This window comes from Phaethon lepturus, unplaced genomic scaffold (genome assembly GCF_000687285.1).
Source record: "Phaethon lepturus isolate BGI_N335 unplaced genomic scaffold, ASM68728v1 scaffold3795, whole genome shotgun sequence".
Classification (NCBI taxonomy): domain Eukaryota; kingdom Metazoa; phylum Chordata; class Aves; order Phaethontiformes; family Phaethontidae; genus Phaethon; species Phaethon lepturus.
Genome location: NW_010542510.1, coordinates 24,882 through 49,860, shown reverse-complemented (window position 1 = coordinate 49,860; position 24,979 = coordinate 24,882). Strand labels below are relative to the sequence as shown.

The 24,979-nt window shown below is 37.3% G+C and overlaps 1 protein-coding gene across 1 annotated transcript in view; it reads right to left on the bottom strand.

Moving 5' to 3' along the window:
- Positions 1-24,979, bottom strand: part of EML6 (echinoderm microtubule associated protein like 6) — a 114,449-nt gene that overhangs the window by 66,144 nt on the left and 23,326 nt on the right. Inside the window, exons 2-5 of the mRNA XM_010288035.1 lie at positions 11,856-12,015; positions 6,302-6,400; positions 4,122-4,190; positions 1,325-1,510 (exon numbers count right to left, since the gene is read on the bottom strand). Of these exons, the coding sequence (XP_010286337.1) occupies positions 1,325-1,510; positions 4,122-4,190; positions 6,302-6,400; positions 11,856-12,015 (514 nt within the window). The remainder of the gene's footprint in view (positions 1-1,324; positions 1,511-4,121; positions 4,191-6,301; positions 6,401-11,855; positions 12,016-24,979) is intronic.

Sequence of the window (24,979 nt, the reverse complement as noted above, 5' to 3'; positions counted from 1 at the left end):
CTCTTCGCGGTGTAAAAGAATGGCTGGATGGCTGGGCCCAAAGAGTTGTGGTGAATGGAGTTAAATCCAGTTGGCAGCCAGTCACAACTGGAGTTCCCCAGGGCTCAGTATTGGAGCCAGTTCTATTTAATACCTTTATCAATGATCTGGACGAGGGGATCAAGTACATCCTTAGTAAGTCTGCAGATGACACCAAGTTGGGCAGGAGCGTCGATCTGCTGGAGAGCAGGAAGGTTCTACAGGAGGATGTCAACAGGGTGGATTGATAGCCTGAGGCCAACTGTATGAGGTTTAACAAGGCTCAGTGCTGGGTCCTGCGCTTGGGTCACAATAACCCCACGCAACACTACAGGTTTGGGGAGGAGTGGCTGGAGAGCTGCCCAGCGGAAAGGGACCTAGAGGTGTTTGTCAACAGCCATGTGAACATGAGCCATCAGTGTGCCCAGGTGGCCAAGAAGGCCAACAGCATCCTGGCCTGTATCAGCAATAGTGTGGCCAGCAGGAGTAGGGCAGTGATTGTGCCCCTGTACTCGGCACTGGTGAGGCCGTACCTCGAATCCTGCATTCAGTTTTGGGCCCCTCACTACAAGAAGCGCATCGAGTTGCTGGAGCTTGTCCAAAGGAGGACAACAAAGCTGGTGAAGGGTCTAGAGCACAATTCTATAGATTTAGTGCTCAATTCAATAGATTCTATGAATCTATACATTTACTATACTAGACTGGCTAGAAATGCTAACACAATCCCCTTTCTCTCTGTAATTATAAGCGCTCCAAATTGGGGGGGGGGGGGGGAGGGAGGTGTATGAAAGCCCTCAAGTTATTATGAAGCCAACTCAAGTAAACTTTGGCATATGGTCAGAATACAATTCACAGATTAAACAGGTTTACTCCACATTGAAGCTTTTATGAAGAGTCAGTCTTCAGTGTTGGGAATTTTAGTGGTAAAATTCCATTTAAAATAAGATCATTCGGTTGCCAACTATTTTTAAGTAAACTGATCGTAACTGAAGCTACTCAATCTGTGAAACTTTAGATTTATAAACTTCAGATTTAGAAACTTCACTTCAGATTTAGTCTGCTCAGTTAAATCAGTGCTATAAATATTAGCAGTTCTATAAATATCAGCCAATATCAGTTCAGCAGCTAGCATCTGTTGACAACATGTAAACAAAGTATAAAATTACATGTAAGTTCTTAATTAATGAACAGTCTTAGACATTCTTCTGACCTGAAACAGAAGAAAATCTTTGCAGGTAACCTTCAAGAAGTTTTTCAATTCAACGGGCAGTTCATTTCAGAAATTGACATTAAAAACACAACTTACACTATGTGCTCCTTGAATTGTGCGGACTAAGTTTAGCCCTTTCCAAACATAGATATCTCCGTTTAAAGCACCAGAGTATGTGACATCTTCTTTTGCACATGCTAAACAAAGGATAGTTTGGAGATCTCCTGTTTTACCAAATATTCCTCTCTTTGCTGTCAGTGCATTTCCACACAATGTCCAAAACTGTGAAATGTAAATGGCATATTAGAAAAATTTCTGCAGAATCTCTATTTTTCATATTAGTGTGCAGATCTCACAGATGTACATCCTTACAGAACCATGTCTGGACAGCCACTTAAATGATTCCTGTAGTCCTATCGGAATGCCCATTACTCCAAGAACTGCCTGCTGACCAAGGAAACCCCCAGGCAAATGCAGTAACTCTAAGAACAAAACAAAATGATCAAACTGTTTGAGAAAGCGATGCACAATTCTGACTCATTATTGCTACACTACCCCTTCTCATTATCTCACTGTCTTTAATCATGTTTTGCCGGGTGATATCTGAAAGTGTGAATGCACACTTTTTCATGCCAGAAATGTCCCATTCTTCCTCTCTGCAAAACTTAAAACACAGCTACAGTTCTGAAATAATAAAATACTTGATCTTAAAGAACTCGGGTGCCTGGAGTAGACATTTCTGGCCCTTTTCCAGTCCACTGAGACACATTCCTCAAATATCATTACATTTACTGAGAAACCATCTGCTGGATGGAGACTGCAAATGCTTGTATGTGAAGCAACTCACCCTCTGACTATGAGAGCAACAGGTTCTCTAAGTGTGGAATGTGACTTTCTTGACTTCTACACAGACACAGTAACATTTTGCAAAAAAGAACGTAAGACTGACTGGGGAAGGGAAAAGAGTGAAGAGAATACAAAATTTGTCTTAGAAGGGTGTCTTTAGTGGTGGGCTAGAAATAACATACTCTTTCTTTTTGAATCAGTTCAAAGTGCTTTTTCTTTTTTTTTTAACCATAATTTTATCAAGCAGAGAGGATAGGTAGTGCACTCAGCTTCCCCTCAATGATCAGACCTTCCAGGTAAGACAGTGTAAAGAGAATTTCAATTAGATGTGTAAAAGAAGTGCTGAAAGATCCAGGTCTGCTAGCAGTATTTTGTTCTGGACACATACAGAAACAGACCAGTAAATCTATGTGGTGTAGCACAGTCCTGAATGGACTTGCCAGCTCAGATCTTTACTAGTTGAGGCACCTATACTCTCTGGTCCGTTGCAAGCTGGAGAGATACCTTCAGAGCTTGGATGGGAATATTGAAGTGTCTGACACAGATGCATAATGCCTATCTCATTCCCACTTTACATGCCTACATCTTTTTGTGGCTATAGGCCAAATTTTAAGGTCTTTCTCTTTGTACTTGCTCCTATAAAATTCCTGTAAATCTGAATTCCAGAAGATCCTTGGATCAAGGATTTTTATTTCAGATCCTTCTCTATTTCTAATTCAATTAAATTTTTCCTTTGCCTCTTAACATAAGCCAATTTCAGAAGGCAGCGGGACTACTTCCCTCAGGGCTTTCAGGAGGGAGGATCCTGAGCTCAGGGTGAGATTCCTTAGATACCAGGCTTTACCACAGCTTCTAATATTCGCTCAGCCAAATGAGCCAATAGAACTGAAACACTAAAGGCACTATTCACAAGTATTAGTCCCAATTCTCACAGCGATACAATTACCTTAGAGCTGTTCTTTTCCTTCATTGCGAGTTGAAGTAATTATCACATTACCACAGCCTTATAATGAATGGCAAGGATACAGACTGCTGCTTGAGCATCACTGGAGGGCAACATCTACCGATTTGCCTTCCACATTTGGGGCGTTTTGGTTTTTTGGCATGCTTCTATCTATATGTATTTACTTTGCCTGGTATTATGCAATTTCAGGGTAATTATGGCCATTTTAAACAGAATACAGGTGCCAAACAAAGACAGGTTTTGGAAAACAGTTTGCAGAATACAACAGATGGTACCATTGCTGCCAAAACCACCCACAGTTTGAAAGCAGTGGTGGTTTTAAGGGCACAAGCTTCTCAGTAATCAGAACTAGAGATATTAACTGGTTTCCTAAACTTCTAGTTGAAGCTCTTCCCACCCCAGTCATGTGAAATAATTGCCATCTGTTAGGAATGCTTTTGATGAGACAGGAGAAAAATAGAAACCTGCAGGGAATATTGGCAGACAGAAGGATTTCTTTCTAAGCTTTTCACAGGCACGATAATGTTTTATCCTAAACTTGTAGTATATATCTAGGTTCATATTTAGATCACCTCCAGAAAAGGTGACTTAGAGAGAGCAAATAGTGGGGCACTAGAGTTTTCAACTGTACATCTCTGCAGGTCTTGGATACCTTCTCTGTGGTATTCCCACAAATGCTGGTAGCATGATAGGCCAAATAGCAGTTCATTCTATTCATGCTTTTAACTTAGTTCCTCCTATACCTCTTCAGTGACCCTTTGTGATGCTTGAGGAGAGAAATCACTAAAGGCTGAGACAATTTGGAGACAATTTAGGTGGAATGGAGAGGGCAGAGAACCCCAAAATTACAAGTGTGTAATGACGAAAATTACACCAAATGATCTTCCCGTCTTGCTTGTTAAGCAGGTCTGCACCTCAGTCACTGCTGAATGCCTAAGATGGCTTCAAACTAAAACTGCTCACAGAGTAAAGAAAGAAAAATATAAACTGTGTTATATTTAAAGTCCTCATCATATAAAAGGACAATTTTTTTTTATGATGTTTATTTACTTTTTTAACAAGTAAACAATAAAAGCTATTTACCTTTATGTGTTTTACTCCACAGCTGACAATTCTATTTGGTTGATATTGATCCCAGGAAATATCAAATATCTGTTAAGAAATATGGTAAGCTGATATTTTAAATTATACAGTAATTGCATTTAGGCTCAGTTCTCATTTACCAACGTCTAGGCATTGTATCTGTTGCAACATATTACTAAAAATGAAAGAACACTATTTAGGTACATTTGGAAGTCTAAGGCAAATATGCAGGCTTCCTCACATAGTTCTGTCAACACAGCTCATTCCTGCCTTCATACTACCAATCTATTCCAGCTCCAAGATATGTTGAATAAACAATATTTACTGTCTTAAATAAAATGGGAATTATTGTGTAAGCTAATGTTCCTCAAGTTTAGGGAAGAAAGATGGGTATATTTATCTTTATTCATTATTTTATGTAAAAGGTACAGTATCTAATTTAACCTGAATACCAAAAGACTCCTGTGACAAAATGGGTGAATATCATTCATCTGACCTCATCTACAGAGTTAAAATTGAATTCTTCATTTTGATTAATGTTACATTTATATTTATAATTGCATGCATCAAAAAAATGAAGTATCAGATCCTATATACTTTACCAGAACAAACTTACAGTGTATTCTATAACTATGGCATTATGCTAAATGGAAAATATTGTATAAAGTTTGGAAACAGGAAGTTTGTATTTTGTCCCAGATTTTCAAGACACTGTTATTTTTAGATTTTTCACCTCTGGCATTCAGCTTTTCAATGTCCAAGCTGTGAACCAATGAGGTTACCACAACCAGTAGTTAATTGACGAAATGTATGTCTTTAGAGAAAGACAATAGGACTTTTTGCTGCTTTTAGCTCTTCAGCTGTTAAGTACAAATCACAAGAGAATTTCAATCAGCTTACAGGAACTTATTATCTTAAGCTTACCTATCATTCATTTTATACATAAGGAAGTACTGCCTTCCTACAAAATACTTATCTTCTCTATAAACAAGAGGATTTACAGTAGTTCAAGTACTATTTTCTTTTAAGTCTTGTCAGAATGTGCAAGATATTTCACTTTCAGAAATGTTTTATGACTCCTGCACACTAAGTCATGAGAATTTGTGGCCTAACTAGATATGCATTTTTTCCCACTCCCTCTTCAGTGCAAAATCTCCTTATTCTGATTGTGAAAGTCTACTGGGACTAAGATTTTAGTACTTCTTGCCTGTCCTGGAGTCTTCGCTAATTCAGAACCTGATCTTGTACCTACTGAGGTCAGTAGCAAAACTTCCACTGATGTAACTGGGAAGTGAATCAGTTCTGAAAGAGAAATTCGAATAAGGACTAGAATTCTGTCGTCCTGTGAACATCATAAGTAAAAATGAACTACCAGATTTATTCAGATGACATATAAGATGCAGATAGACTGTATGTACACATAAACTAAGGAAGGGTTTAGTCTGCTGCTTTGCATATATAAATACTCCATCAAGTATAGTAAAACATTATAATACCTCAATATTATAACATTCTAACATGTCATAATATCATAATATGGATAAGAGAAAAGTTGTCAGAATGTGTCCATAATTTATTTTCATGTATGCATCCTTGTTGGTGAGGTATTTTCCTTACGCTAAACTTGTTTAAGCATTTCCTAATCCTGAATAATATTCTAAACTCAGAGCTGTTCAGTTCTCATATTTATTGATGTTATTATGATCCTTTGTCTGAAGTTAATAGATATAAAAGGAATATTTATTTATCCTAGTTCTGTTCCTTCTACAGGGAACTGTCTTAAGCAAAAATAAAAGGCAGATAATTAAATAATTAAACTTTCCCTCAGGATAAACTTTTTGACATATTCAGAAAGAACACGGTCTTCGTCCATTGAGCTAGCATTTCACATCTCATATAAAGAGCTATAAATCATCCTAATCAGTGTGTAGTTATAAAGTATTTCCTCCCTAGGCTTACTAGACAGTCAGCTCAAGAATCCATCATGCGCCTCATTTACTAATACAGTGCTTTGTGCCATGTCTGGCATAGTAAGAAGAAATAAATACCTTGTTCAGTATTTTAAAAGCCAGGTAGAATGATCAAAATTATCTTTGCATTAATCTAATATAATCAGAAATTATTTTTAAAACCCTTTTGCAACTCTCGGACAAAATTCAGTAAATCCTTCATGCAATTACCCTGTCTGAATGGCCTGTAGCTGTTGCCAGTAGCTTTCCTCTTTTCCAGTCCCAAATACATACTGTGTTTTTGGCATCCAGTCCCACTGAAGCTAGACGCTGAGGAAAAACAACAGTAATCCAGTTAACAGAAAATCAACTCAAAAACCATTTTACTGCAGTTCAGATTATTATGTGTACACAGTGATTTTCCCACACGTGACTTGTGTTTGAACTACATTGCAAACGCTGCATCAAGATATTCGCATTTATCATTTACTCACTGGAGAAAGTACTGAAATGTCTAATCTCTTCTAAAAGGTCAGGTTATTAATTTCAGGTTATCAAAGTCTCAAGCACTCAAGTTCTTATAATGAAATATCTGAGGTGCTTGTTTCAGGTGCGCATCATTCTAGCATTTTGATTTATTAATCTGATAGTAAAAGTGATCAGGAAATAAAATCTCTCACTATTTCCAGATATATTTTTGTTCATTATGCTCATTTTGTTGAGCTTTAGAATCAGAACTGGATATACTTTTAATAATTGCCTTTTACATAGCTTAGTATATCAAACCACCAATTAAAATAATGAAAATTATTAATCACCAAATTAACTAAAATTATTAATTAAAACTACTACTTAATCACCAATTAAAAAAAACCTAATACTTTAAATACTTTTACATCTCAATAATGCCAGAAAGAACAAAATAAAATGGAAGGGAAAACCTGGAGGGGAGAAGGTAGATTGCATACATTTGCAACACATCCAGAAGATCAATCGTTATTGTGGAGGTTGTAGGGTTTTTCCCTTCCAGTGACTGTGCTAATTATGTCCAACTTTTCATGATTTCCATCAGAGTTTCTTATTAGGTAAGAGATCTTTGACTGCAGACCAGAGGTGGTAGAACTGGGTGTCACGATCTTAGTGCAGAGACTAAGCTAGTGCCAAATGTACTGCACCTGTATATAATGGACGTGATGCCAGCATATGTTGGGTAGGGATATATAATAGGTACATCCAACATATATTAGTAAAAGGAGTACGTCTGAGTAACTTGTGCCATGGGAAGGTGAGAGACTATTTTCATGGGAAACAATCTTGTAGCTCAGTAACATTACTTGTTGAAGACAGCCATATCTGTCATGTCCATACTGCCTGTCCCTTGTTCTTCTCATCGACTTGTCTAATGACTTCTTATCATAAGAAATTAACAGTTCAGCTGACGCTTCTAAGCATTCTGCTCTGTTATAGGCAAGCCTGCACTTCAAGAACATGCAATAAAGGAAACCTTTCTTTTTGTCTCAAAGATCAGCAGATGAACACCTGGTCCAAACGGACCTAAGTTTCAGAGATTACTTTGACCAGATCTTTTCCTTGAAGATTTGCTTCAAGATGACTTGCAAACTGAATCTCTTCAATTGAATTTCCTTCAACTAAATGTCCACTGTTTTTTGGCTCAAATTTTCAATAGGCAAATTGCTTGAAGTCTGGAGATGTCTATGTTAATACAAAAGGACTGAGCCAGCAAAGAAAACAAGTGTAGTTACCAGAGATTCCTCTAAAATGCTATATTAGAAAAAATACTAATTGCAGTAAGGCTACCAGCTACAGTACAACTGAGAGAAGAAATCATCATTCATAAAGAAACAGAAGGCTCCAGTTTTCATTCTGTAGCAAAATAATTCAGAGACAAAGTACTCCACGGCTTTTTATCCTGCTTATAAGTATAAAAGCATAGTGTACAATCTTCCTTCTTGAGAGGCACTATCAAAAGCCTCTGGTTTAAATGCAGTAGGTACACACGCACCCTTCACTGTTGTCTTAATAGTTACAGTTTCTTTCTTTTAGGAAAAAAAACCTATATCCTTTTAAACTTTGGTTTATAGGAGTTGACATACCAACATAAAAATATTTATTCTGAGAAAGGACTAGTATTGTAGCAAAAATAAATTTTATTTGCCCTTAAGCAATCTACACCTACCCAAGAGTTTGGATGTACTGATCAAAACATATGATATTTTTCATGGAACCTTCACGGGTTCCAACTTTTTCTCACCTCTTTTATACTGTCCTCTTCACCACGGAAACCATGGCAGTACTTACAGTATCTTTTAGATTAACAATGTGAACAACATCAGACCTGAACTGTAACTACCAGCAGGAAATTACCATTAGTGGGGTAGATGGACAGTGAAAGTACTAGGGGAAATTAAGAAATATTTCATATTTTCTTCTAACATAGGTCTACTGAGGAAGGTCTCCTGCAGGCAGAAGAGTGATAAATGCTGAATTTCCTTTTGGGTAGAAACACACTTTTAGTCCTCCTTCTGGAAGGAAATTTGACAGAATTCTTGTTCAGAGAATTCACAGAACTATAGAAGAAAATATCTGCCAAGTATTTTATGCACAATTATTTTAAAAATGTACACACATCTAGAAGATCTGTCCAAAGAAGCCTACTGCTACCTAATGCCAAATTTAGAAATGTATGTATGTATTATGGCAGTGCCTTCCTCACTCAATTTAAAAGAAAAAAATTATTTTTAGAAAGCACACAAAAAGTGTTCATCTAAAATAACTCAGAACAGAAATTGAACTGTATAGTATTGGTTAAATACTTCAATACAAAAGACATCATCTTTGTAGGCAATTCTGTGAAGGGCAGATGTTAGTACTTTTAAGGAGAAGTTGCAGTTAATTCCCAATTCAACAAAAGACATTCTTAATTGTAGGCAAATTGACAGCTCTTCAATAAACATTTGAACAAAGTGCCACTTCCCTCCTGCCAAAGGTCATCTCCTGGTCATATAGGAAAAGCCCAAACTAAAATAAGTATTTTTAAATAGCAACAGTTCTGCAAGATATTCAGCTCCCACCAGTACTTTTAAAATACAGTATTAATTACAGATAACATACAAAATAGGAAATTTACTCAAAATATGTTTGACTCTGAATTCAAAGCTGTATTGAACGTACATAAAATAAAGAAAGCATATAAGCTACCCCTGATTTAAGCTGCATACTGATCTTCTCCATATATGATAAAAGGTAACAAATCCTGCTTACTTTCCATTACCGAGTTTGTGGTAAATTAAGGCAGGGCAGCACTGCAGAGACAACGAAGCTGTCTCCACACAGTGTCAGCTGAAGTCCAGCAGGGAGTAATATTTCAGAACTAATTCATCTGAATGCCTGAAACAGACACCCCAGTGTTTCTGGTACAAGAAGAGCTAATTAACTTGGCTAAAATATGGATGCAGTGTCACTGTTTTGAGACCCACACTAAACCCACATACTAGAGCTGTGCAGCACTTGGCACAGCAGCTACCCTTAGAGCAGAAGCTGTGCGCAGCGGAGTGGGAGGAAGCCAAGCTGACTTTATGGGGATCCAGCTCAGGTAGAGAAGCAGAATCATCGGGGCTTTTCCTCAGCCTACTTTTATTTAGAAAGCTGACAGAGTTAGCAGAGAAAAGAACACATTTCTTATTGCATTGATACCTTATGTTATTGTTGAATTTATTTGTATTTTGGGGCTAAAATACAAATCTTTCTTAGATATTAATAGACATTCAGTATAAAAAAAATGAAAGGTATCCATTGGAAGGAAAGGTGCAAGCAATGTATGCAAAGTCCGTTTTCTCCTATCACAAGATGCCAGATCCCTTGGGTGTGCTGACTAAATAAACTGGAATTGCTAGCAGCTCTGAATTCCAAATACTCAAAGTCTTTCTACCATGCCCTTTAATTTTGGCTCAGCACAGCAGCTTCTTCTGCAAAGACAGAAAGAGCAGCAAAAAGCCAAGATACATTATCCATATTTATGTTTTCCAGCATTGGTCTTTCTCCAGCTAAAAATTTGCACAGAGCGCTTTTATATTTCCAGAATAAACTGCAACTTCTCCAGCACTTCCAGAAACAGAACGTTACTGTTCTGCAAGGTCAATGCAGCAGTAAGTTCTGGTTTTAATTACAGCAAGGCACCCAGAGGGATTTTCAGAATAGCCTCCACCTTTAAATCATACTAACTGGGCTCTTTGAGTATTTATTCCCATTTGGTGCTTAAATAGGTTTTAAAAAAAGTTAATCCACCAGTTTATCCACCAGTCTTATGAAGTTAAAAATGAGGAAAAAAAATAAGAACAGGTATTTTGAATGAACAATATATTTAAAAAATATTATAGCATTAGAAATTTTGTTCTGTTGATTTGGGGATTTTCTCATCTGATTTTTTTATTCCACAATTCCCAGGAACACCTTTTTCTTCAACTCGAATCGGCACAGGAGATTTCAGAGGAAATTGCTTTACTTTAAGAAAACTGGAGGAAGACAGTTGAAAACTAGGCTTAAAATAGAAAGGTAGTTCCAATTTTTAATGGGGAAATATAACCCAGAGTGCTGCTTAGTAATGCAAGTTATCCAGTGCTTTTTAAACATGTTAAAGGCAATCGCTCAGGTTGGTGTCCTTCAGACTGGTCTTTAAACTGAACATACACAAGATAATGCACAATAAAAAGTACTTTTGTTTCATGTGAGAATACATTTTATGGATTGTATGGCCAATTCTGATCTCAGAAACAGTAATAAAAGCACTGTGTGGTCAGTGGAAGAGTAGCTAGGCATATGAAAATAAAGCTCTTCTCAACAGACAGCTAACCATCTAGTACATGATTTTAAGAATATCATCTAAAGGTAGTTCTGCCCTATTGGGATGCAATTATGAGGTACACAAGCAAATACAAAATCCAATAAGGATGTCCACAAGAATTCAAGTACCAGCTAATCTAAGCATTCCTAAAAATATTTTAGCAACCAGCTATAAAGCATGACCACAGTATTACACCAGAAAACTCATTTGGACATCACTAATCACAAAATTGCACAGATAGTATTTATAAAAACTCTGAATGTGAAATATTTCTCAGGTTTATGTGGCTCAGAGATCTATTTTCCTCCTACTTCATTCACAGCTGAATGCATTTAATAGTTCACTTCCAGGGGGAGAAAAAAAAATTTAAAAAAAAAAGTCTATGCGTTTAGCTGTGAATAGCCCATTTACTTAATATTTAAAATCTTGTCTCCAAATATCATAATAATATAATCTAATCACATCATACAAAGCCAGACACTTTGTGTTCTAACCCCATTATTCAATGAAATTGACTGTGCACCCCAGCCAATGAAACACTCCTAGCAGGGAGATTACTGGAGTTCCTCTGCCAAAAAAGCTGCAGGATTGTGAGGACTTTGCCAGGAACTGATCTCTTTGAACAGTAGGTGACAAGTATGTGGTGAAGCTATTACATTAGAGCTACAGAGGACCATTTCTTCCATGGATATTTGTACAACACTCAATGCTTCTACTTGACTTGAATGCTAGGTTGCAATTTTCGTCTCAAAAACATCTTTGAAAGAGCTGCATTTGCAGTCCTCGCATTAAAAATTTAATTGCAATAGGCGTTTCAGTACTACAGCTATATAGCTATCAAAACATAAAATACTTCAATGTGTGTATCTCCTACAATCAGAAATAAATCTAAATTCAAAACACGGAGAAAGAAGATATACAAACCTGGCCATCTGAATCAAAAGCTAAGCAGGCAACTCCATGTGTATGTGCATCCTTGAGAACAGATACAGTCTGTACATGGTAGGAATCCCAGATGCAAATGTAAGGGTCCTTCCCAACCTGCCCTGTAGCTACTAAAGTTTTATCCGGGTGAACTGCAAGGCTGAAATAGAACACAGTTGAAGTTATAATACACTTTTCTTAGGCATTTATCAAATGTATTATAATCAGTAAAGTAGTATAAAATGCAAAAATTAAATTAAAAAAACTTTTTTTTTTAGTTCTCAAAAACTTCAGCTCCTTTTGATTTACTGAATGATCATATTGACTGTCTTCAAAACTCAGTCTATCCTGTTATTTACTGCTACCTTAAAATAGTGTTTAACTGAGACTAACATGGCTAGTGCAGAATACAATTTACCATGTAATAATATTTTAACTAGAAATTCAAGGAAAACATAACCAGAGAATTTTTGAATACTTTTGATTGATAAGCTGAATAAAAAACCACCGTCTTTTATCTTAGTCTAAGTTTATAGCTTTATAAAATCAATGGATGATTTTCTACAACTGATTCCTCTTTTATACACCAAATATTCTGAAACACGGACCAGTGGCTGAATAATGGATATTTTTCACTATGAAAAAATACATGCAAGAAATCCTTTCATTGTTACATGTTTAAAGATGGTAACCTCAGAAGAGGCAAAGAAATAAGTTGTTTCTCCTATATTTGAAGATCAATAATATAAGTATTTTAATATCTACTTTTAGTTGCTGCTTCCTAAGGAGAGGTAAAATTCGCTCTACCTTTGTTGGTTTACCTCATTTTCTCCTACAGACAATTAGAAATAATACTTTGCACAAACACTGACACATCAAGCAGTATTTCTACCACCTGGATCCAAGAAAGGTGCCAATGTTTCAAAAACTGTTTCCTGGTTTTCAGTGGCTAACTCCACTGGTGTTCAGAAGGCTTGCTTGACCAACTCTTTCTTAGGCATTTATCAAATGTAGACCACGCAACTTTTTTTATTCTCTGTAGTATTTGTACAGAGGTATGTTACCGCAAGCTGCACGCTAATGCAAGCTCTGTTAGCAGAATCAAATTACATTTCTGCTCACAATCCGTCAGATATGAAAATCTCCACCAGACAGCCCACAGTATCTTTCTCTCTCACCCCTGCCCAAGTGTGAGCACTAATATTTACTTCCATCTTGTGTTGGGAGCATTTCTCTTAGATGTCAGTTTTGGGAACTAATCAGTAGCCTCATCAAAAAAAATAAGTATATTTTCCTCATCACACATAACAGATTTGCATGGCAACACAAAAGACAAAAGGCTGCCATTTAGCAAACTTCATCCCACATTAACAAGAGGGTTATCGGTAGTGACACAGTACCAGAAGCTGCTCTTTGCAAATATTCTGAGCTATTGCCAAGCTACCCTTCAATCCCTGAGGTATTCTCTTTGACAAAACCCAGAGGATTTAGTTTGAAAATCTAGCTTGGGGATGTTAACAATAGAAAACCCTCCCCAATGTAATATGAACACAAAGACAGTTTTGCACTGTTATCCAGGAAACAAATTTGAACAATGTCCGAGTATGTGAGCTATACTGGAATGGTATAAGTTGGAATGGAATGGAATAAGGAAATGGTAAGTGCTTTAGATATAGGATAGGATTTTTGCTTAGAAAGGTTTAAGAAATGCACCTAGCAGTTCAAAACACAAGCAATGAAGTTTATACTCATTTTAAAAGGCAGGGAAGGGCACAGAGCCTGTGGAATAAGGAAAAATAATCCTATTAATAAATCGACATTCAACAGATGGCTTAGGGCAGCTGAATATTTCTTCTATCTCAGTAGTAGATAATACTAATTATTAAGAATTCATCAAAAAACTTAAGAAGTTTCAAAAACTTACATATTCAATTTTTTCCACCTTACAGAACAATTCATGCAAAATGAACAATTTTAGCACAATGCCCAGTAAAACTGTACTATCTGCTCCTGCACTTGCTCATTCCTCCTTGCCTTCATAGGCTTGGATTCTATATTATACTGTGTGTCAGCTAGTTCCCCTCAATTCTAAACCTGTAAGGGGAATAAAGGATGACTCCACCACACTTAAGCTGTGATACCTATAACTAAGTTAGAATACTTTTCCGCAGTGATAAAAACCAGATGGAAAAGATTAATTGGGCTAATCTATTCCACTCCTAGAACAGAACTGCAGCTTAATTACATCTACCACTGTTTTGTACAGATCAGTTTGTATTTCCATTCCTGTATATAAGGTTAAGAATAAGAACACGTTTCATACAACATAAATATGTCTGTACTGAATATATCTGTTATTTGTTTTTTCCTTTGTGATGCATGAAGTCAACTAGTGGGGGAACTAAAATTAGGTACTAATATCAACTTTTGGGGGAACTAAAATTAGGTACTAATATCAATTTTTGGTACCTAAATAAGTGGTTCTGAAAAATCAGACTACTAAGGACATTCATCTCCTGCTAACAGCCTTTACAATGCACTATAACTGCCTACGTTCAGTCTGGCTGTTAGATAATCAAATGTTATATTTTTGGCATACAGAACAGTGGGTTACAGGGTAAGGAAATGGAGTACAATTTCAAGAACTAATCTTGGTGACTGTTTGATACCTGTATATATGATTTACATGGTTTTTGTGAATTAAAATACAAAAATTGTATGCACAACTATACAATATATCTGCTATACGGGTCACTTCCTGTCTTCCCATGGGAAGATTTCCTGCACAGGCTCTGTGCCCTTCCCCGCCTTTTAAAATGAGTATAAACTTCATTGCTTGTGTTTTGAACTGCTAGGTGCATTTCTTAAACCTTTCTAAGCAAACATCCTATCCTATATCTAAAGCACTTACCATGATACCACATCACTATTTGGACCACTGGAAAATACTGAAATACTATGATCATTAGTGCAATATGAAAGTATGATTAGAATAGATTAGGCATTCAAGCAACAGCAATTTATGGTATAGAAAAATATTATTAGGGAATTACTTCATATTCCTTCCAACAGGAAGGACATCTAGAAATGCAAAAGTCTTTATTACACAACCAGACAATTTTCTGCAAGTCACAGGCAACACGTCTGCAGATACCTGTTTGAGAAACAGCTCTGATGTACACTGATGTTCAACTAAAGCGAATGGCTGGACCACTGAAGACTTAACACCTCCGAGCAGGCCATGAATTTCTTCACTCCCACACTTCCTACCACACAACTTGACCTCCCAAAGCCCGTACTCCCTTGTGCTGTTCATCCACTAGAGTCTGCACACTCCTGTCAGCGTACGAACATTTGCAGACCTACTCTCCGTATTGAGAATGCGTAACAGTTCCAGTATCTAATAGCAATAATAAAAATAAAGTAGGAAAAATAAAATCAAGGCTTACATCTTAAAATCATAAGCGTTTCTCTTACATGTGATTCACATAATTCACGTGCTTTTCCCGTAAGCGCACGGTACAAGTTACACTAGCAAAGGCTTTACTATCAATGATCAGTGAGGGAAGGGTTGCTCCATGAGGAAAGATGAGCCGGGAACCAAGGGCAGCCATGGCAGCACACGCAGTGCTCTCACTGACCAGGGCGTAGTCCCACGAGATCCAAGCAGGATGGGCAGAAGAAATTGCACCAGAGTATTTGTCCCTGCTTTCCAGGTTTGTGGGAAAAGGAAGTGGACGCTGTCTTGTGAAAGAGCCATGTGGAAACGGAAAGGATAAAAAGTAGCAGCAACTGCTGCTGGCACTGCTTGCTGGTAGCGGCAGTCACTTCCCCACGTCTCGACCTTCTCTCCGTGGGAACAGTAACAGGAGCAGATGCACACGTAGGGTAAGAGGCAGAGATCAATTGCTTTGGAAGTGCACGTTCCCTTCCTTCCAGGGAAGGCAAAACAAGCAAAGGGATTCCTGGCAGTCTGCTCTTCTGAGCAGCTGAATGCTTTTGTGTATGCATAAAGCTAACTGTGAATTCCAAAAGCGCTCTGACTGTTTGCAAAAAAAGTCTTTATTAAAAGTGCCTCGATAGGCACTTCTTTTAAGCAAGCAATCCATTTAAGATAAAATATTACCTAAAGTTTATTGGTTCAACATTGCACCTTACTAAAAAAAAAAGTCTGTTAGGAAGAAGAGATTTCAGGGAACATTTCCTTTTCCTTCCCTTCCAAGATCAACAGTTCTGAATCTAGCATCCAAGGCTGGAACCCTGTTAATTTAGAATAATTAAAGATGTCATGGAACCCTGTAAATTTAGAATAATTAAAGATGTCAGCCGTGTTCTAGCAGGCTCTGATGAAATGCTTTATAAAAGCCATTAGTGGATCCATCTGGTCTGGGGGCCTTGCCAGATGGTAAACTCTTACTACCTCCGCAATTTCTGTTGCAATAATATTCTGCTCCAAGATTTTCTTTTTCTTTTATAACCACATTAGAATTTCAAGGGACTGCAAGTATTTCTTTCTTGTCTATACTGTGGTTTTTTCGGTTTTCTGTAACAGGTTCCATACACTTACACACATATTATACAGACCTCCAGTTTAAAATTGAGATGAAACCAAGTAGAACAGTTTAGATATGGAATACAAACTACTTCAAGTAATTGAATTGAATATTAAATTGTTTAGTTGAAAAAAATATTAAATTGTAATTTCTGTATTTAAGTTGTTCCCAAACCACAAATAAAACATTTTTTTCTTCATAAAGCACAGAGTCAAGGAACCAGAGAATTACAAGTGCCACAAAGAATGGATGCCTGGGAAGAACAAAAAAGGGATGAGGGAATTGATGATGGTTGAAGCAGAGAAGTTTCAAGGAGAGAAGAGAAGGCTCAGGGTGGGTTCAATGACAGTCTTCCAGAATGTCAAAAGCAGTTATAGAGAAGGTGAAGGTACTCTTTTCACAAAGAGGCATGGTGAGAGGACAAAAGGCAAGAGACACAAGTTGCTTCATGGGAAATTCTGTCTGGATACAAGAAAAACATTCTTCACCATGAGAAGAATTAAAGATCAGGATAGGTTGCCTAGAGAAGTGGTAGAATCCCACTCGTTGGAAATGATTCAAGACTCGCTTGGCTTGACAGGACTTTGGATAACCTAATCTAAGGCCATGCTCTCAAGAGAAAGTGGGACTGGATAATCTCTGGAGGCCCCTTCCAAACTAGACTTTTCTATGATTCCAAATACTGAAATACATCAAGAAAGTCTAAAGTAATCAAAGTAAAAGTGCATTTTGGCTCACAGCAGTTTACTTGCATTAGATGATTGCTCCTTGATGCTGCAAAAAGAAAGCAAGTCCTGTTATCTTTAATACATACATACGGAATTGATAGGTTCATGGAGATCTTGAGTGTATCAGATAAGAGATAGAAGTTTAAAACTCGCTACTCTGGGTCTTTCAAATATATCACTACACTATCCTATTTATCAGGAAGTCAAAACACTTTTTCACTGCAGCAGCCAAAGGCTAAACATTTGCTTTTATAGTTTTGAGTGTATAATTTTCCAAGGTATGTTTTCTATTTATGAATGCCATATTAAATTGAATTTTTTTTATACCCATCCTATTAACTATTCTTTGATTAATATGAATCAAGCAAATACACTTTTCATACAAAACTAGTTTCCAGAACATTCCATCTGACAAACAAGAATTGCTTTCTGAGAGATGGTGAGACTTGTCATCCATCTCTTGACAATGCAGTTCATTCTTAGTGCTGGGGCTCTTTGCACCTTAAAGCAGTGTGCAAATTTGAGGCTATTCTAAAATGCTTCTAGATAGTTAGACACTGATAAATTATTCCCTACTTCAAATTCATCTTGCTTTAAATTTGGAATAACTTTCATGTTTAGACAAACCTTTACAGAATTATGCCGTTTTATGTAATGCAATGCTATACAACAATAATGAAGACAACAATAATGAAGACTTGGGGAGAAATGTGAGGTGAATTTAAAATCAAATTCCATAGCAATGCAGATACTGTCCGTGTATGATTAATTCTCTTCAGAAATAAATGAAAGAATTTATGCTTTCTTGCTCAAAATCTGCTACAAACCCTACAGTTTACCAGAACAGAGAACACAGCAGGTCTTTCCTCAGAATTTAGGTCAAACTAGTTGTGAAGTGCTCTGGGCATTGACTATGCTATGCTTGAATGATGGACAGATAAATAACACAACTACATTTTTCTTAAGACTTTTTCTCTGTAGCAAAAAATACGTCTAAAGAAAAAATATTTGCAAGAAGCTCCAAGCCTGCCCTGAAATAGGCCATTATGTGCCAGTAGGTATTTTCTTCTTGGTTGCCTCCTTCTGCTCCGCACTGTGAGTTCTCAGTGCGGAAAGAAGTGACACTTTCAAGATCCTGACAGGCCAGCAGGCATGTCTGAAGACCAGGGAGCTCTTCAGCTATATTTTACTGCTCACACAGTGCTAAGGACAGAGCTGTCATCACATGTCAGTAAAACACACACACACGCTTTCAGGAATTCCTCATTTCACAGAACAAAATGAATTTCTTTCCTTAGCTGCCAGGTCAAAAGGGAAGACTATAACTCACTGTACAGACAGACCAGTATTATCAGGAAAATAAGGCAAGATGCAGCCTGATCCCTATTTCTCAATACAACAGAAAACATAACCAAGCCTAACTAAAAGGAGCAATGGAATAAAGACCAGCAGCTAAATGGAAGCAAATGTGGGGGCCTGCAGGAACAAGGGACCAACATAAAGGAAGGGGAGCTAGGAAAAGGGAAGTGGAAGAAGGTAAGAACAAAGCAACCTGCACAAACCCCACTAGATCATGCTATAAAAACAGAGAAGAGTGGTGAGAAGAAAACTCCAGGAATCTGACAGGCTTACTGTGCACATAATCTCCCAGGTTACTTCTGAAACACAAACACCACAACTCTCATTTGAGGTAAATCGATCACTTGATAATGAAGACGACTGCTACTCATGCACGTACACAGCTCCCAACCTTTTGCTCTTCCAGTGGAAGCCTGTGAGCGACCCCCACGTGCAGTAAAGAGCTGGCAGGCAGATTACACACCAGAATAACCAATTTTATTTGGCTTGTACCACAGTGCAGGTGACGGAGGCAACGGAAGCGCACTGCAGGCATATGAAACAAGTCTCGCTGGGAGAAGAGGCAACAGAGATCTGATAGCTCTGATACACGCAGACTCTGTGCGTCTGCATACATATGCATATATAATACAATTAAATATACAAAATATTGCCACCCACTTGTTGCAAACAACTCAAATACAGAGTTATCCCGAAAAATAAGAATACAAATGTTGACAGAAAGACCACTGGGTAAGGGCAATGACAAAATTTTAATTTACTGGCTTGATTTTTATACATTAATATCTTGCTTATTCATAGCACAGAACAGCACATGTGTATAGAAATATGTTTTTAAGACCATATGGCAAAAAAGGCATTTTTAGGTCTAAGTTCCTACTAACTACTCTACTGCTTGCTTTCCACTTCCATATTCCATGTGTAGGAAGAAGAGTGATACAGTTAGAAGTTCTAGCATTTATTAATCATTCTGCACTGGCCTCCTACCTAGAACAAGTCATTGCAGGCTAACTTTCTCAGCAGCAGCTTCGGAATTTGGTGGCCTGCCTCAGACAGCTACCATCTGGTTGTCAGAGGAAGTAAACACCTACAGTTCTGAATGAAGGCAGTGCAGACTGTGACTGAAAATCACTGCGTTAGGCTTGGCACTCGTAACTGCTCTTGGCCACAAACCGAGTCTAAGTCATTTATGAAGTGGATGTGCAGCTCAGCTGGGCTTAATAAAGGTCTTTGAAGCATACACATTAATAGCTGTTGTTATGCTAAAGTATACTTAAAGTGTCCTGGGAATGAAAGGAGCATTTTGACAAGAAATTTATTTCTGAATATTTTTCAGAACTCATGGGGGCTTAGAATGGTGGCAGAAGCATGCAAAGTTATAACCACTCCCGCCACTTTAAAATTACTCCTCTTTGCCTCTGGGAAATTACTGCTGACATGCTCCCTGTGCCAATGTTTGTTATTCAAAGCCTATGGAGTTAATCCACCACATTCCAATAAAGTTTGTTTGGCTGCTCAGTACTCATTAATAGTCTTGACAAATCAGGCCCATAAGGCCGTGTAATTAACCTAGCAGAACATGGAATTTGTGGTTGCACCGCAGAGCTACAGAGGGGTCACAGAGTCAGCCTGGATTTAAAGACTAAATTGCTTTTGATCAAGTGATTAAAATTTCCCCAATAACAGAAGGGAAAGAAGGAAGAGAAAAAAAAAACACCTTAAAATGTAATGTTTTGAGAAAAAAAGGTCTGCATTTTAACAAAGGCCAGCTCCGATTTACATTCATATGGATCTGTACACAGAGGAAATTTGGCGGATTTAACAAAAGAGAACGGCACTGCAGCACAGTCCTACAGCACTGTGGTTCCTCATCACATATGGCTGCAGTAACACAGGTCACACAGTTCTCCAATGACGTAGTTTTCTCATGCATATTTATTTCATATAGATCTCATGGATATTTTATAACTCTGAGCTTCTGCCAGTGAAGAGAAGTCCTAGGAGATTTTATCCAAAGCTCATTTAATGACATTGAAAGTTAAGTATAAACAACTGCTGATGTCCTCATGAATTGTGTTTTTTGAGCAACAAGTGACCAGGGAAAAAACACACAATATTTCTTATTAGCTGCCCTACACCAAACAGATCCTACTGTGTAATTCTGAAATTAAACTACCACATACCAGTCTTCCCCTTCAGTTTTCACATGCATGCACAACGCTTCCATCTGAGTCTAATTATATTTGCATTCGTGATAATGATTGCAGCATGCTGCGATATCTGAAAATAACCCCCAAAATGACACATCTGTGAAAATTCCAGAACTTTTCATATGTAGCATGGTATGACTATTTTTTCAAGAAAGACCTAAAGATATACTGGAAAGAGACAGCCTTGGCCCATGCTGAGAAAGCATGGAGATGCTGCTAAACAAACATGAGCTGGATAAAGTCGCATTGATGTGTGGGTTTTAGCCAAAACAGCTATAATAATTTTTCTGGTCTGAAATAAAACTTAGTGGGTTTTTGGTTTTTTTTTGTGTAGAAACAGAGTAGGAAGCTACGAAAGCTATAAATTAGAAAGGAGAGGGAATAAACTGAAGGATTTCTGGATAACCTCTTGCTGTGCGGCCTCATTCTTTGCCCTGCTTGAAAATTATAGGTATGTAAGTCTAAAAAAATCATAGCAACCACTAAAAAACAAGAGGTAATAACACTGTAAAGACTTTGGCCAAAAGACACATAAATAAATACCCAGGACAGATACACAGGGCACCTCTTGATTTAAGCATTGTGATTTGACAAAAATCAATCAAATCAAGCTGAATCAGTTGTAAAGAAAAACATACTAGAATTGGAGACTGAGAACAGAGGGTCAGGAAAGAGGAGGGAACTATATTTAATTCAGCATTAAATTTGCCCCTACCCTATTCTATGCTTATGATAGATAAAGGGACAATGTAAAATGTTTTGAAATGAAGTGCATAGTAAAACATCAAGTAGATACTTAATCTATGATGTTGAGATAAAAACAACATAAATGATATATATATGATATAAATGAAAAATAATTAACCCAATGATTTTTCAATACATGGAAAACTAATTATACACTGCCGTCAATTTAGTATTGCTCAACAGAAACTAGAAAAACTTTCATGTTCATCTGGTATAAAGAATTTTAAGGCCAGTCTGAACACCCCAATTGAAAATACAATTTATACATCAGATAAAATCTGTAAGTTAAGAAGTCACAGCCATTGTCACATGTTGTAGCCTTCTTCATTTCCTGTGTTCACCCTATTTCAGTCGGACTGTTGAAATACCAGATTTAAAGTGCAGTCAAAACAGATGACACCAACTGTGCATTGCTGCGAGTAATCAAACTGTTTATTTTTCTGATTTTGTCACACTCCAGGGCTGAAACAACTAAAAATGGACTGAATGTAGCTGTGCCTTTTCTCCCAAATGCAGAGGTGTGATCATAATTCAGGCAAAGATTAAACCAACAACTCCAGAACTGGTGGTCACAATGAACAGCAAATATCTGTGCACTAATTAATTGCCCACAGCATGATCATGTCAATCAAGTTGTACTCCTGTTGCTGCAGATGGGTCCTATGCTTGACAGCACAGCTGAAGGTATTCTTTCCCAAGGCCAATTCAGTAATTAATTGCTTTGGGATTTCCTGGATCTACTCTATTTTTTGTATAGCTAAGATTCATCAGTGAATACAGCTGTAACTATGCAGATCAGTCAAGACACAATCCAAGTCAAAGCATTTGCAGAAACACCTGAGAAAAAGGAGAGAGAAAAGGGGAAGACAATCTTGGAAACAGGACAGACAATAGATATAGGTAACACAAAGAGGAATCAAGAGCAAGCTACAAAATGAGTAAAATATCGAAGATGTGATAAAAATAACAAAAAAGCCCAGAGAAGAACAGTCAAGGAGAAATAGGAGATATCGCAGAGAACAAGCAAAAAAACACCACCATTGTCATAACCTTTCTGGATCACTTCCACTTTAATTTTTAGTTTAAGAGATTTCATCTCATCCTGTTGAAAATCGCAGGGCACATTCACATCTACGACAAATTTCACACCGGAATAATAATATTGTTTGCATAAGTTTGCCTTTAACTGATTAGCAGAAATATGGATTTTAAGAAAGAACAGTTTCCCTAGGCTTACAAGTGTAACAAATGCAATGTATTACAGATGCATCCTACTCAGGCATTCTTCTCATGATCATCCTGTTACACATCATTTTGAGTTGATGCACTGCAATGGAAAGGAGCAGGGAAGAGTAAGAGCCTGGTTCAATAATATCTGGAATGAATGCATGTCGAATTGCATTTGATTCATCAGAAGCAGACGATGACTTATTTTTAATTTGGAAAGCCTACAGGTGTCTACAGAAATGATAAATGTGGCAATAGTAAATGTGGCTGGCTATAATTTTTAGATGCCCTAGATTATGGGGTGTTTTCAGATGCTTTTTTCAAGCAAAAATAATGCTTTTTTCTCCTTTGAACACTGCCAGCTGACATTTCTCATTCTCTCACAGAAATGCAAAGACCAGTAATCTTGTTACTTTTCAAAAACATGGATGATCATCAGATCACACTGAGGGAGATAAAAGAATTTTCCTGTGGTGGAGAAGGGATTAGATTTAAGTGTACTTTTGTACTTTCTGAATGACAACGGTCCATACTCTGTGGCCAGCTACACCTCCATAAGCAAACAGACCTCTAGGTATAATAAAGGGCAGAACCTTGCACAGTACATCAGAATTGGAAGTATCCACATTAGCCAAACCACTGCAAAATGCTGTTAATCCCTGTTGACCACGCTGTAGTACAAGACACATAACGCAGTGAAGCACTGGCTACATACACGGATATAGCCTAGTTCTTAGGACTTCTGCCAGGCAGCAATAAAGTTTTGTCAAACTTCTAAGTTAGCGTGGTTAAGTACCTGAGAACACCTATGCTCTGTTGTAATTTTGAGTTGTATTTCTACTTCACCTAAACCGAGACACCTTGCTCTGTAAGAACTGCAAAGAGGACAGAATTGTTAATGCCGCGCTGTAGTGGTCAGTTGGAAGCCCGTATTCTCTTTGGTTCTCAAAGAACTTGTCTTGCCCTGTATTTTAGAGGTTGAAAAGCAGCAGAAACAGGAATGTAATTCTAGTGTGATTGACTAGAAATCCTACTCCTTGTTTGGGGTGCTGAAGTAAATAACAACAAAGATTGGATTGGAGAAGAAAACATTGCAGAGCATGTAGAAACCATATTTAACACTAAAATGGGTCTATACTCTAAATTTCTAGAGTGCATCAGTGGCAGGGTCATGAGTATCAGTTTTATGAGCACTCTTGCCAGACTTCTGAAATTTTGTTTCACCAGCTAATGGTGTAGAACACAAACACTATTCCTAAAAATTCAAAGATTGTTTTTGACAAATACATACTATAAATCCATTTTTCCTTTTCCTAGCAATTAAAACAAAAGAAGTTTCTATACAGTAATCCACAAAGTAATTTTTTTTTCAAGAAATGCACTTACTAAAATAAATATGACAGTTGTTAACTTGCTTTATATTGTCTGACACAACCTGAAGACTGTAAGTATCAAGTGTCTCTTTTGTATGGGATAAATGAAAGATTCTGTATCTCTGTTACCAATTACCATGACAAGATGCTACTAGAGCCCATCCAGCATTAGGCTTACATGTTAAACTTCTTACATAACAGAATTTATCTAGTTTCCCAGAGCCTATTCTAGCTACCATATACGAAAGACACGTCACCCAGCTATAGCCTATTATTAAACAAAAAGCACCTACATTATCGGGATTTTTTAAAACCAAATAATTAAGGGTTTAAAAAAAAAAAAGCCTTGGCTTCACCATACTCTGCTATACTTCTGATGATGAAGTTCTGCAGCATCACAGTAAAACCGACAAACTGGTTCACCAGGAACATATCAATACTCTGCTCATAAAATCCAGAGTGGTAAGCAGTAAAACACCAAAGAAACATACTTAAAAATTAACACTAATCAGAATTTTCCACTACTTACCTTTTAGCCTTCTCTGTTTTCTACCACAGGCTTTGTCAGCCATTGCAACTCAGCTGATTTCAAACTAAGTAGAACTACATGTTGACCATGCTAAATTTGATTAGGGAAAGATCTACCTTTTAATGGAAAATAATACTAAAAAAATTGAGGAATTATTTTTCAATTTCTTTATATTTTAAAGTTTGGGTTTTTGTTTGGAAAAGCATAAATAAGCATAGTCAGTGCTTACCAAGTCTCCCGAGCAGCTTCTGAAGCCAGTTTAACAACTGAATTCTGCATTTAACCCACAAGATTTTCCCCTCCCTCTTCCAGCTGATCCACATTGTGCAAACTGACAACCCTGGCAAGTCCAGGTGCAGGTATTTTAATTGCCCACTGCTATTTACAACTTCTGACCC